We start from the raw sequence: 15,187 nt of genomic DNA, 5'->3' as shown, positions 1-15,187 counted from the left end.
GGGCCAGCGCTCCCCCCTCACCCCCACCAAACTACAGAGGCGACGCGCAGTCACCGAACCGAGAAACACAGAGGGAAGGGCAAGGTATTAATCAACACCATGTCCTCCTCCCACAGGGATGTTAAGCACCAGAGCCACCAAAGGCAGGAAGCAGGTCTTAGGCACCATAAGGTGCAATTTGTTGTCAGCATCAGATGGCCAGGGGGCTGGCACCACAGCCCCCCACCACACAAAAGGATCCAGGGGACAGCCCTTGGGTCCTATATAAGGAGCTGCCTTGGCAGCAGAAAACTGAACCAGTTTGTGGTCCGTGCACGGGGACCCAAACCAAAGAGCACTCTGTGCATTCATCTCTTCTTTTTCTCAGAACACTCCCACCCTAAGAAAAAGGACGAGAAGAAAGAGAAAGAAGATAGGTCACTGTACGATGACCATAATGTCGTGGGACAAGAATGACGGCACAAACCAGATGGGGTAACCTCGGGACCCGATGCCCAACAGTACAGCATATTATGGTTACTGTAATTATGATTGATTGTTATGACAATAACTGTGAAAGAAAATCCTGCAGCCTTTTGTTGCCAACATGTTGTAAATAGCTCATATTATGAAGGTGTGGAATTCCACCTCAGTGGAATTCCACACTCCATGCTCCATGTTTGTTTACCTACGCTTGGGAGTTCTAAAGGACAGTTACTGGGAGTTTCTGTGGGGGCTGGAGCAACGCTGGCTACAGGTTGATCTAATAAAGAAGTAACTGATTCACCCCGCCGTGTATTCTGGTTACTTTACTACACTGGTGACGAGTGATGAACCTGTTCACCCTCGCGCCTGATTATCGCCGGTGTTGCTGCCCAGCGATCCCTGTCGGCTGTCCTGCCTCGATGTCCTGCTGAGCCTCCGGAGCGGGAGACTGCCCGACCTTCGTTTCGGAGCCCTGCCAGCCGGTGCTGCTTTTGGGAGACTGCCCTCCCCACCGAACGATGCACCAGCAAGCTGCGCTCCCCTGCCTGGGTCGAACATGGCACCGTACTGGTGTGCCTGGACGACAGACCGCAGGTGAGGAGAAGCCATAGCCTGAATCTTCCCCCCCAACCCCCCTGTCATAGGAAGGGGCAGGGTCGGGTCCAATCCCATATCCAATTGGAGTGCGACATAACTCGGCCTTGGGAAGGACCGCCCCCTGCGTCTAGCGAGCGCCAGCGAAGAGCGATCGCCCTTGAGGAAAAAGGAGGGGCAGGGCCCGGTCTCAGCCTCCGCTCTCCAATCAGCAAGCGAGACAGCTGAATCTTCTCAAGACGGCCCCTGTACATTCACAGAGCAGGCGTTAACCCTTGATGGTCCCAAGGGAAGTCCTAATGCGACTAATTGTCAAGGTTGATGATACATTGCAACTGTTCCAACTGTCTCTTAGAGGTGCTGGGAGCCCACAACACATCCTAAGTGTTTGTTCTTCTGTTCCAAGGGACATAGAGGCTGTGCCCAAGTGTTGCTCTGCACGTTTCCAAGAGACCCTTGCACCTAAGCGCAAGAATTCCAAAGGATATAAAGGCTGTGCCCAAGTGTTGCTCTGCACGTTTCCAAGAGACCCTTGCACCTAAGCGCAAGAATTCCAAAGGATATAAAGGCTGTGCCCAAGTGTTGCTCTGCACGTTTCCAAGAGACCCTTGCACCCAAGTGTACTGTCCCAAGAATTTTTGTAACCTTGTGCACAGTGTTCTCCAAATATGCAGCATAGCAATGCTCACCCTCCTCCCGCCTTCCTACCCAACCCCAGGGAGCCACCCATTGCCTGAGAACTGTGGGTAGATACTTTCAAGGTTTACCTAAGAGCATCAGGAGGCGCCAGATTATCTGATAATGACAAAGAGGCAGCTTTACTAAATTGTCTTGGCACAGACTCCATGTGTAGGTCTATCTGATGATAGGCGGATGAGAGGTCAAAGGTAGAAAAACAGGAGGCCCCTCCCACCAAGGAGAGCATTTCACTAATGTTTGTCAATCCAGATGTTACAATTTAGGTCTCTGAGGTCGACGCACATCATCATGCCCCCATCCGATTTGTGTGCCAGGACCACAGGCGCCAACCACTCCGAACACTCCACTTCCTCAATCACCCCTGCTTCCATGTGCTTGTCGAGTTCTTCCTTAAGTGAGTCACGGGCTGCAATGGGAACACGTCGAACCTTGTGTACAACAGGAACGGCACCCCTTTTCAAAACTATCTTGTGTGCAAAACCCAGCAACTTGCCTAGTTTGGATGTGAAAACAGTGGGAAACCCGCTCTGAAGCAACTCTTCCGTCAAGGGTATGGCCAATTCTTTACCGTTCCCACCCCCACCACTCACACTTAGAACTGGAACAGCTTTCCCAGGGTGAATCTCTATTTCCAGGGTAGCCTGCTTGTCCCAACCTACAACAGGATCACCCTCATGTGCCACATAGTTTCCCTTTGGTTCTCCGCCCTTGAAATAGAAGTGAGAGGAGTGTAGTCGGGATCCGATGTTAATTAGTATCAGGTCTGCCCTTAGGACTGGAGTTCGTGATGAGGAGCTATCAAGGTTGTTTGGTCATGTCTGGCCAGAATTGTCAGAGGGTCCTTGGGGTATCGGCAGGGGTTTAAGATTATTTCCGCCAGAGTTACTCAAGGGCAGGCTGGTAGACTTGGCTCAGGAAGGAAACCTGGGGAGGTCTATGACTAAAAGGAGACTCAGGGAAGTGTACTGGTGGCCCCGAATGGATGACGATGTTGAAAGGATCATTAAGGACTGCGCAGCGTGTTTGGCCAGCGACAAGAGCAAGGCGACTGCTACCCAACCCATTCATCCCGTGGAGGTGCCCAAAGATGTGTGGTCCAAGGTGGCTGTGGATATAATGGTGTCCATAGACTCTTTGGGTGGCGGTTTGAGATTCATTGTGGTGGTGGTAGACTACACCTCCAGGTGGGTGGAGCCCACGGCGTGGTCCTCCGCGACTACTGAGAAGGTGGTAGAGTTCCTTTCAATGGTATTCGATAGGGAGGGCGTTCCTGCCGGCGTGGTCACGGATAATGGCTCTCAGTTTGTGTCAAGTAATATGCAGGAGTTTTTCACAAATTTGGGAATTCGTCACCATAGGGTGTCCCTGTATAATCCGGCGGCCAACGGGCTAGTTGAGCGCATGAGCTGCTTCATGAAGGGGGCCTTACAATTAGCCCTTGCCAACGGATTACCATGGTGCAGCGTAGTTTCTAAGGCACTTAAAGCTTACAGACTGACACCTTCGGCTCTTACGGGTTTGTCCCCATTCAAGTTTATGAGGGGCAGGAAGCCTGGCTCCAAATTGAGGGTTCCTGCTCTCGGTGGTGCTGGTCAGTCACTGGTAGACATGGGAGAGGTTTTGGATAAGGTGCGTCGTAAACAGGCGTCTTTTTGGTAGGGGCAGTTAAGACTCAGGAAACCCTTGCAGGTGGAGGTTGGGGATCAGGTGGTTGTGAGAAACCGAGGCTTGTAGCAAAGTGTTTGAGTAAATACATGCAGCCGCGTGTTTTGACCAAGACGGGACGTGGTTATGTAAAGCTGGACGATGGTCCCAGATGGAGCTTGAGATGGATTGTCGTCGTGAGAAGGGGTGGTGGTGTTCAGGGGGAGGGAGATTCCTCGGATACTGGTAGCACTTTAATTGGTGGGGGAAGATCCTTCGGATACGAGTGGCATGTTAGTTGGTGATGGCATTGGTGCGCCTTCTGACGGTGGCTGTCGTGAGGTATTACCTTCCTCTACAATTGATGGTGGTGGTACGGGTATTACGGAAAGTGTGAGTGCAGAAGGTGTGGACCTGGAGGGTGCACAATGTACGATCACGAGTCCAGTGGATTCCGCTGCAACCCCTGTTCGCAGGGGTGCAACCATACTGGCCCCCAGGGTGTGTGACTCGGGTTCAGGGATGCGCAAGACTAACCCGGCTATGGAAAGAAGGTTTCCCTCTAAATACAATGAGTTTGTTCTCGGTGCTATTGCACACTGATTTCTTCCTTTTCTTCCCCCTCCTTCCTTTCCTTCTATCCTCTTTGCCTTAGGGTCTGTGTGTGTGGTTGTTTGTTTGTGCATGGGTCTGGTGTGTTTGTTTTTGTTTGAATGTGTAAGGTGGGGGAGGAGTGTTGTAAATAGCTCATATTATGAAAGTGTGGAATTCCACCTCGGTGGAATTCCACACTCCATATTCCATGTTTGTTTACCTACTTTGGGGAGTTCTAAAGGACAGTTAATGGGAGTTTCTCTGGGAGCTGGAGCAACGCTGGCTACAGGTTGATCTAATAAAGAAGTAACTGATCCACCCCGCCATGTATTCTGGTTACTTACTACACAACACTTACCCAATGTCTCGCGTACTACCTGGGTGGGGAGAGGGGGCATGGGCTGCATTGTCACCCAGGTCATGTTACCACTCTGCCTGCATATGGGTCCACTGGTTATGTGCCATGGTAGGCACGTCTTGCCGAGAGCTGCCAGCGTAGTGTACCGGAGCACCTCACCACAGCAGGCCACAGGTTGACCTGAGTCTTTCGTCATTTCAGCATGACCGAGAAAGAGGTTCTGGAGCCGCCCGCGTCCCCGGGGCCTGGTGAGAGCAACGATAATGCTGTAAGTTCCATGTTGAAGTCTGCTTTGCTGGGCTTGCTCGTCCTGGCCTGACCTCTGCCGCCTAAGGGGGAGCTGAGCTGTGTCGGACCCCTAAGGCCAAGCAGCAGCATAAAAGACTTGGACAGTGTTTCTGCATGGGGGTGCCTGGGGTCCCATTCGGTGCAAACCACGATTGTCTCCGCAAAGGAGGATTTGAGCTGCATTGGGAAACATTTGCTTTAGCATGATGTTACAGGCGGTGTGCACATTATAAACGACCCGTGTTGCCATTTGTTCTCTTCTACGCCTGCATGCTTTTCGATCAAGAGCACACCCGCTTTAGCAGCACATTACAAGAGTGATGCTGAGTAAAGCACGGCAGGTCCAGCCTCTCGGAGAAGCAGGTCCCGCCCCTCGGAGAAGCAGGTCCCTTTTATTGGCATCGTTGATAGTTTTCTGAAAGTTCTCCCCAATCGTCACTTAATGAACACCGTGGAAGGCAGTTTTAGAAAAGTGCCTGAAGCTGCTGTATCGCAGTTTGATTAGCAATTCCTAAAAAAGCCGACAAGTGGATGGGTGTTCATGAAAACAAAACGAAAAGCCTGAAATATAGTTTCGATATGGGCTGAAAGTCAAGAAAATGTGAGAGTCCATTATTACAATAGTTACCTGTTATTCACCTTAAACTTGTAATATCACCATCGGCCAATCAGACAATTCTCATTGATAATCCCCCAGAAAACTCAACTCCAATACTTAGGTTTGACAGCCAGATAAGTGCTCTGCAGTGTCAGCAAGACACGATGTGGGGGCGCCCAGCGAAACACCTCAGTAATAATAAGTTGGGTGGCCCAGAGGGATTCTGCCAACTGAGCAGCGGTCTTTCTTGCATCCTTTGTGTGGGCATTATGACACCCCTATCCCTTTGGTATTTAAGAAGCTTCGCGTGAGAACCTGTCCATCACAGAATTCAGCAAAGGCTGAATTGCACTAAACGGGCTGGGCGGGACACACTATATGGAGTGAGTCTCCACCGAATAGCAAGTAGACACGCTGAGCATGTGTGAAAAGTCCTTTATTTATTTGGAAAAAGACACAATAATCGGGCTGCATTACACATGCAGTGTACCCCCACCTTCTATGGACTGTTCTTTCAAATATACTGTCATCTCAAGGGCGCTTAACCCCTGCCTTCCTCCAAGTCACCCTCGTTTCATCACACTTGGTTCATCTCTCTGTTCAGAGAACCCGTGTTAGGATATCCTGCCAGGTACGCAACATATGGGATCATGCTTCATGGTCTGGCATAGCTTCATGGTCTGTCAGGTACACTCTTACAGGGTCCAAGCGATGCACAGCTTGGGAGCAAGCAAGCAGGAAGCAATCTTGAAAGATGAGGCTACACAAATATTCTGTTGTACCAGATTTCAGGATGACACATGTTGCACCCCAAAGAGGCAGGCAATCTGAGGGCCGACATGTTGAAACCACCTCTGAGACTGGCCTTCCTGTATGGGCCATCCCAACCGAGCCAGAACTCACACTTGCGACCCAATATGCTCACCTATGTCATCTGTGGGACCTGTAATGGGGACAGCAGGGCAGTGACATAGTGCAGTGCCCTTTAACATGGAAACAGGCCCCGGGGACCTGGTAAAGTGAAGATGGGCCCACCTTCCCTGCACGTGTACCCACCATATCTTTGTATGTTATTGAAATGTATAGAGCGCTTTCTGTCAAAAGCACTGGCACAAATACAAAGAACAACGGTAGAATCAACATGATCAGTGCTATTCTAGATAGAAAAGGGGCAAAAGACAATTATTCAGTTATCAGAGAGAGCAGATAACAGGGGAATCTTACCCCGGGGTGTAATGGGTGCTCCAGTACCAAAGTGCGCGTGCAGTCTCAAATTCAGTCTACTCAAAAGGACCAGAACCTCCTTTACCTGTCACCAGCTGCCCGCCAGCGCACCGACAGATCTAGAAAGCTTCCAACTTATTTTGCAATGCGAGAAAACCAATATTTATAGCAATGATCAAATTGTAATTTTTTTAAAGGCATATGAGATTTAAAATTGGGTGAATGGAGGGAGAGAATAAGTAAACAACTGCTGGTAGCAGGTCTCCTAATAGAAAGGGGGTAGTGTATTGAGCCATGGACAGTGTGACCAGGATTTCACATTTTTGGTATATGGTACTAAAAAAAGTACCCCAAACATGTACATAATTAAACTGCACATGAAAATCTGTGAACCAATAACCTTCTAAACTCATATGTTTATGCCTATTCTCTTAACGAATTGGGAGCCATGGGGGCGGGGGCATCTTTGCGTTCGTGTTTGCTTGCCATACTTGATTCTGCTCTCACCTACTTCAAAACTCACTGGGGATTTGCACTAAACTTGCACCAGAAAGAGGAGTCTGGTCCCATTCACATGCTTTAAAAAAGCAAAACTAAAAGTGGGCCAAAAATACATACATTTTTAATTCATCCCTATGGTTTGTGGATAGTCCAAGTCCGAATCCTCGATTCATCATCATCAAAAAGTTTATTTCAGTAAAACAAAGCACAACATAAAAACACAACAAAATTGCAATCAACAATGTTACAGGCAAGAAGTAAAATAATTGAGATTACATTAAAAGATCCTTAAAAACAACTACAAAATAAAAAAAATTGCAAATCGGTAAAAATTCTCTCATGGACAAAGCATGCTTTAAGAACATTAAAACAGCCCACCCCACCTGGACCGTGTCCGCCCGTAACAGTGCAATCCTGGATTTTAAATGGCAGGTACAAGACAGAACATTTTTGTCTGGCTGCCTTCTTGGAATTGCTATTTTGGATGATCTGAGATCACGGATCATTGGATTCTGCAGTGAAAAAAGTTTGACCCTTTCTGGTGAAAGAAATGGACACATTTGTCCACTGGTCTGAGCTCCGGTGTCAGGACCCTGAGTTGGAGCTGTGAAAATGTATGCATTCTCGGTAAAAGGGTTACTTTTGATTATAGGAAAAGACAATTTGAGAGGTTCCTAATTTTGACCGCTGTGGGTGGAACTGCATGAGACATGTGAAAGATCATAGAGGCAACTTTGCATATCTTTGAAAAGATGCAAGTTCCGTCAGGGGGGGGGCACAGTTATGGAAGAACCACAAAAATATGACTCATTCATCTTTGTGCATCCCCTACCCCCACCAGAACTGTATGAAACTTTCCACAAAAAAAACAAATGTAGCCAATTATGAATATTTTTGGAAAGTTTTGTGAATTTCTGTCAAAAGTTGCAAAGTTATAGGGCTGTTAAAAAAAAAACTGTGCCATAGGCACATTTTGTGGACGTGTAGTAAAAACAAAACCTGGAGTGATGTACATCAAACTTAAGACGAGAAATTGGAAGATACAGTCAGTGCTCAGCCCGGGTGCAAGAAGGCACAATGCACAAAGGGTGTGCATTGTGTGCAGCTTTTGTTGCTGCGCTGGTGCATCCAATCACTTGTGCCCAAAAAACTTTGAGAATTGGGCACTATGGCTGTTTTAAAACTTTCACCAATATACCTATAGTCTCTCGCACTAAAAAACAAAACAAACCTTCGCTCCTAGAACACCACCACTTCCCAAGGCTCCCGTTAATTCTAGTGCTGATTCAAGAATATTTAAACTAGGCGCTGTTAAGTGGTGGATCAGTGTGAGTTTAGGTTTGCTTTGTAGTGTGATGGACTTATTCATATTTCTACACTATTTAATGTAGCCCAGAGGTGTGTAGTAAATTTGACGTTGCCATTGCCATCTTTTATAATTTGCTTGTTCATCAGTAGTAACCGTTTCCCTGTAGAAATACATACATTTTTAGATAAACCCCTCTTTCCTTTTTATGATCCCCAAATATGGAGTTACATTTTCATAATCTGCGTGTTGTGCGCATGCTCGGATTGTATACATTGTGTGTGTGTGGTTACCCCTGACAGAGGTTGTCTATGCATGTCTGCTTTCTATCTTTACCCGTGTTCTTTCTGCGCATGCCTGAAGTGAAGCAATTTATAGATTGTGTGTGCATGTGGTATCGGTGTCCATGGGCAATGCCGGAAGTGATCTGGATGGGGTCATACATGGGTTTGTGCATGCATTATCCATCTCGGGTTCCACATGCTTTTGTGTTTACGTGGCTCTACTGCACACTCTTGCCATAGAAAATATTGTGGACATTTAAAAAAAGGACTCAACTGGGCTGGATGCGATTCTTTTCGTAATGTGTGACATGCAACTGCATTAAGGACTGTGCCTATACCACAAACTTCAAAGATCGATGTAGACACGTACAAGATATTTGAAATTTTGTTTTTCCTAATGGAAAATCCAATACTAAAGCACGTTCTCAAACATCTTATTTCCAGCATGAAAATGTTCATTAAGTTATAACAAGTTTGAAGTGTTCAGAAGTGGCAAAAAACATATTACCAAATAAGGTGAACTTTTATGGATGAGGTCCAACGGTACAGAGGACAATGTTTTCACATTTATTTCTGTAAAATGTAATCTCAAAAGGGAGTACAATTATTGCCAGACCTATCTGGGGCCACACTTGTTCAGGGACCACCAGTGTTGTGGGCCGCAGGCGGTCGCCCGGCCACACAATGAAGACAGTATACTTCGTGGTTGTTGTGGGGAGTGACTGCTCGCAGGTGGGAAGACTTCCCCCTTTTATTAACAACGGTGCACTGGGTTACCTGGCATGGTGCCCACGTGCACCGTAATATCCCCTTCCAACTTTCCCCCAAAACATAAACATGTAACAGTAAGCAATATTGCAGAACATAGTCCTTCATTATACTTGCTATTTTTCACCGCCTACTTTATCACGTAGTCTCTATGCCTTTTGGGAGGCCGGCGACCCACCCGCTGGGGATACCTCGGCGGGCTGGATGCCGTGTGTACTGCTGGGTCTGCATCGGTTATTTAGCTGCTCCACTCCTCCATTGCCTGGTGGCTCTTGGTCATGGTCTCCAGCCTGGGGATGTCCCTACGTGCACTCGGGAGCAACTCTTGTCGGCGTGCCCTTGATGTGCCAAAACCAGCTGCAGTTGCTGGTGAGGGATGAACCCTTGCGGGTCGCTGTGATCATAATTCCTTGGCGAGCAGGCACTGTCGGGGGAGCGGGGTCATGTGGAAGGCATAGCTTGTGTGTGGGGTTCCTGGCTCGGGCTAGCACCAGGTTGCCGACGTCCAGTGGCTGTTCCACGAGGCCACGGTGGACTGATTATCTGGCGTTCGACTGCTCCTGTCGCATTCTCACCAGGGTGGGCTCCACTATGCCCAGCGACCATGCCTCGTGCTCTGGGATTGTGAACCTGACTTTGCATCAGAACAGTGCTTCGGCCAGAGACACGGCTGTGGTTGAGTGCGAAGTCATGCGGTAGGCCAAGAGCAACTCTGGGAGAACGGGCTGGAGTGCTTGACCCCTCTCAAGGGCAATACAGAAAGCTTTGTTAAGAGTCCTCATAAACATCTCGAGGTCTCCAGTGGCCCGGGGCCAGCATGGTGTAATTCGGTGGGGTTCCACGCCATAGGCCGTCAGGAATGTGGCCAGCTCTTCGCTTTGAAATGGGGACCCGTTGTCCGACAGGACTGACTCCAGGAATCCGAATGTGGCGAATGTCTCCTTGAGTATCGGTATGCCTGCTCTGGTGGCTGTGGAGTCTACGAACTGCACTAGCAGATACCTCGAAAATTCGTCCAGCAACACTAGGAAGTGTTGCTATTGCAACAAAGTCCCAGAATCCATGCTGAGGGCTTTCCATGGGGCATCTGCCTGTGCCAGTGATGCGATGGGTGGCCCTCTGGCAGGTGGCCTCGCCCCCTGGCACCAGATCCATGCTGCAATCAACTCCTCCACTTTCCTCTCCATCTCCGGGAACCACGCCTTCTTGCAGAGCCTTGCCACCGTCTTGGTGACCCCTTTGTGGCCCACATGGGCATCCCCCTGAGTAGCACCCTTTCTGGCCCCACTGTGAGGTCACTTCTCACTTTCCATAGTCCCTGAAGAAATGCTTGCACCTCGGGTGTCCGCATTTCAGTGATGCTTAGGAAGTCTTTCCACTGTGCAGACTGTACCCGCTCAACCAGCTCCTGCAGGCCTGAAACTTGTTGTGTCGCTTCAGCAACTTCTGACACAGACATCGACCTGGGAACAGCTGCTTGTGTGACCAATGGCACCGTGGCCTCTGTGTCGTCCACAGGGATCTCCTCTCCCCTGGCCAGGCTCTTCGGGTGTTGAGACAGGTATTCTGCAGGGTTGTCCGTCCCTGCCCTGTAGGTCAGTGTTACATCGTATTCCTGTAGCTGTAGGAGCCAGCGTTCAAGCCTGATCAGGGGCCTTGGCGCTATCCCTCCTAGGATGGGGACCAGAGGCTTGTGATTCGTGACAATGGTAACTGGATGCCCGTAGATGTATAGATGGAAGTTTCTGCACCCCCAGAGGAGGCCAGTGCCTCCCACTTTATTTGGAGTATCTGCGCTGCAAATCAGTGAGTGCCTTGTTCGTCAAGGCAATGGGTTGCCGTACACTAGAGTTGGACACCTGTAGGAGCACTGCCCCTAGCCCCACTGGGCTTGCATCCACCATCGTTTCCGATTCTTTTGTGGGGTCAAAGTACGCCATTGTGGTATCCGCGGTGACCTCTTGTTCCGCCTTGCCCCAGTTCCAGCCCTGGTCCTTCTTGGTCAGGATGCCGAGTGGTTCGGAGAGGGTGGCGAGGTTCGGGATGAATCTCCTGCAAAAGTTGATCATGCCCAGATAGCTGCAGACTTCCGAGGGCGATTTTGGGGCTGGTGCTGTTTTGATGTCCTCCACCTTCTTGGGGTCAGGTGACAGCCCCCCCATTGTGAAAATGAAGCCTAAGAACACCACCCAGGGTTCCATGAACTTGCATTTCCTCCGGTTCAAGGTGAGTCCGAGCTGGGATAATCTCTCCAGCACTGCCGTGAGCCTAGGCATGTGTTCCTTTGGGGATGTTGAGTACACAGCACGTTATCACTCATGTTAAGGACACCCTGGAGCCCTGCCAACACCCCCCTTATTGTGTGTTGGAAGACTTCTGCTGCTTTCAACGACCCGAAGCTTGGCTGGCGGTATCGGAACAGGTTGATGTGTGAGGAGAACATCGTGATCGCTCATGAGTCTACATCTAAGGGGACCTGGTGGTAACCGGCCTTGAGAGCCAATGTTGAAAACAGCTGTGCTCCTCTGAGCTCGGCCAGGACGTCGTCTAGCGTGACCGTAGGATGCCTCTCCCACCTGATCGCCCTGTTGGGTAGCCGCATGTCCACGAAAATTCTCCCCTCTTTTGGGCACTTGGGCTTGGCCGCTACGACAATTGGTGACACCCACGGTGTAGGCCCCTCCACCTTACCGATGATGCCTGCCTTTTCTAACTTGATGATCTCGGCCTCCACTTTCTACTCGACTGGTTGGATTGTTGGATCCACGTGTAACCGCACCTCCTGTCCTTTGAGGCACCCCACTCCTTCGAATAGGCACGGGAACTGCAAGCAGGCTGTCAATGTCCTGCCGATATACCTGAAAGGCAAAGTGCACCAGTCCCAGGTCTTCCCCAGTTGCGCTGCTCAGCAGCGCTTCCTTTGCTACCGGTGTCACATAGAACCTGGCCTGCACTGTGACGTCTTCATGTTTTACAGGAGTAATGAACAATCTGTCGAGTGGCAGCGGTGAGGACCCCCATAGGTGAAAATGTGGATATTCAGGCTCTACAGTGGTGGTGTTGCCGGCGAGATCTTCTTGAATTCTGTTGCTGGCATTACGTTGACAGAGGCACCGGTATCTACCAAGATCGACATCCTCGTTTTCCTGATGGTAATAGAGCGTCAGGGCTTTCTTCTCTGCTGCCTTGAGGCGAGGCATATTGCTGAGATGAAGAATGCCTCTTCCATGTCACTTGCTCCCTCCAATCTTGACAGGGCCACGGGACCTGGCCTTCCATCTTCATCCACCACGGTCACTTGCCAGTACCGCTGCCTGGATGGCATCGAGGGTGGTTGAGAAGCCTGTGCGGACTGCCACGGTGATCTGCACATCCAGGCATAGTGGTTGACTTTGCTGCACTGCCCGCCCCGCTGGGCATCGCTGGTCATGATGTGCCGGGCCACTACAGGCATCACACTGCTTCTATCGCTTCCTCCAGGGACTTCTGTGCCCCTTGCGCACCCAGTCTATTGTACCTTCTGCGGGCCCTGGGTGAACCTTTGGTTGACACTGCCTGCACAAGTTCCGGGTGTCCCCCTTTTGACCCCCTCTTCCATCTGCGCCACCCTGGAAGTAGAGAGCTCCTCGGTTCTTCCCAGCTCAAGGATCCTGTGTAGAGGGATGTCAGGTTCCTTCAGGATTTGGCGTGGCAGTGCCGCTGACGAACAGTGTTGAATAATTTGTGCCCTGTACTCGTCCTCTTCATCCATGAGCTGACAGGACATGGCCAATCTCCTCAGTCGGGCATGGTACGCATCCATTGGCTCTGCTGGGTCCTGGTGGGCTTGCCGCAGGCAACATCTTTCATAGCCCCTGTTGACGAGTGATCTAAAGTACTCCTGCAGGGCTTCTTTCGCCACGCTGTATGAAGTATCCCGGGGTCTTTGGGTTTTGAAGATTTGATGCACTTCACTGCCCGCATAGAATAGGAGCACCGCCCTCTGGATCGCGTCGTCGTCTTCCTTGGTCTTGGAAAAGTACATTTCTAGCCTTTTGACCCTCATATCCCACCGTGGCCCAAGCATGGTGGGGGCTTCCGTAATGTTGAATTCGGGCACTGGGAACCCTGTGATGCCACGTGAGAAGTTGCGGTCCATGCCGGAGAACGTGCGCCCATCACCTTGGGATGCAGACAGTGATGGCCTGGCCATGGATGAGGTGCTTGCCCCACTGTTGTGATCCTCCTCCCCCATCCTGGTGTGACCTCCCCTCTGCCTGCGCAGCTGGCACTCCCTTGTGGAGTTCGCCGGGCAGGGTCACTTGCAGTGACGCTGATATAGTGTTGCTGGGGGGGTCACCCTCTTTACTTGATATCACCACCCCACACAAGTGGTGGTTATATCTGTGGTGGAGACTTGCTGTGTCCTTTTCTGGGCCTCCTCGTGGCATGGATGGCGGGCCACGTTTTCTCTCCCTGCTTTTGTGTATTTTCTTTTTTTTTTTTTTTGCCTGGTCTGTGGCCTGCTGTGGGTGTCTCCCAGCCTCCCAGCAAGGGCCGCCGTGCTCAGGGGCGTGGACTTACCCGGCGCCGGGTGCGCAAGAAGAAGTAGGCCTTGCTGTCTGATGCTCCTCTCAGTGCCAGCCCTCGTGCTGCTCCTTCCCATGGAGCCGGGCATGGGGAATGCAGGGGTCGCCTGATGGCGTGCCCACAGACAGACTGAGGCGTGCTGGAGCTCCCGCTCTGGACGGCATGCTGGGCTCCCCGTCGCCTGTTTTTGTGGCCCGCAAGTGGTCGCCGGGCCACGCATTAAAGACAGGATACTTCGTGGTGGCTAATGGGGAGTGACTGCTGGTGGGCGGGAAGACGTCCCCCTTTTATTGACAGTGGTGCATGGGGTCACCTGGTATGGTGCCCGCGTGCACCGTAACAACTAGTAAAACAGCATCACTCACTCAACAGGTTTCTTGCAGCAGGCTGCCAACATCTATTAATGGGAGGAATCGAATATATTCCCTTGGAAATCATGTTCTGCCTACTCACAGCTTACAACCAGTAGCATGTGCACCTTTTGCTCGATGCTACTCCTGTCTACTGGCATCCGTCAGGGATGTAGTACTGAAGACTGTAACTAGATGTGCATTTACAAAATGCCACTTGATTCGAATTTAACATTTGCTTGTTTGCTGATTCAAATTCAAAAGACCCTCCCCAAAAGAATATGATTGGTTTGTTAGCTCCAAATCTGAGGTTGTGTGTGACCTCATGAGCAGTGCACGGAGGGGGTGTTGATAGCACCCCCATTGTGTTTCCTCTTGCTTCTGTTTGTTTCCATCACACCCCCTACCAGGGGTGTGGCTACGTTTGTAAAAGATCCGGGACTGCGCTAATGTCGGGTCTCGCCTTTCGGTTGTAGCCCCTGAGCTACTATCTGGTGAACGATTTGGGCTATAGCCCCCACCCCTAGACCCGCCCTGGCGACACCTCTGCCCCCTACATACAACTCCCACCCGCCTTCTCTATTTCTTAAATATGAGGCCCAGTTGTTAAAAAGTGATCTGGGTGGGCTGAGGTATGCAGCCTGTGGCTCTCCAGACTACAAGTCTCACGACCCCCACCATTGAAAAGGGCCAATGGGAGTTCTAGTCCAGAACACCTGGAGAGTCAGAAAACAGGTTCCAAACTGAAATTGCCTGTTGGAGCCGAGTGCTCCAAAGTCACAATGATTGACAGCCATCTGTGAGAAACCTGAGGCGTTTCTCCCATGCTGTTTCTTGAGATCCCTGACTCGGGTGGCCAGGTAAGGGCCATTGTGCTTGGTTCCCAACCCTGGGGGCGGACAGGCAAGGGAGGATCCACTTGGCAAGGGGGGGGGTCCTTGGAGA

The 15,187-nt window shown here is 50.5% G+C and overlaps 1 protein-coding gene across 2 annotated transcripts in view; it reads left to right on the top strand.

Moving 5' to 3' along the window:
* Window positions 1-15,187, top strand: part of STAC3 (SH3 and cysteine rich domain 3) — a 238,144-nt gene that overhangs the window by 19,106 nt on the left and 203,851 nt on the right. Inside the window, exon 2 of one of the 2 annotated variants that reach the window (XM_069653571.1) lies at window positions 4,556-4,622. The exons of the other annotated variant lie outside the window; for it this stretch is intronic. Within the exon in view, the coding sequence (XP_069509672.1) occupies window positions 4,557-4,622 (66 nt within the window). The 5' untranslated portion in view covers window position 4,556. The remainder of the gene's footprint in view (window positions 1-4,555; window positions 4,623-15,187) is intronic. 2 annotated transcript variants of the gene reach the window in all.

This window comes from Ambystoma mexicanum, chromosome 3q (assembly GCF_040938575.1).
Source record: "Ambystoma mexicanum isolate Mex_15411 chromosome 3q, UKY_AmexF1_1, whole genome shotgun sequence".
Taxonomy (NCBI): Eukaryota; Metazoa; Chordata; class Amphibia; order Caudata; family Ambystomatidae; genus Ambystoma; species Ambystoma mexicanum.
This window is presented reverse-complemented; position numbering and strand designations above follow the sequence as displayed.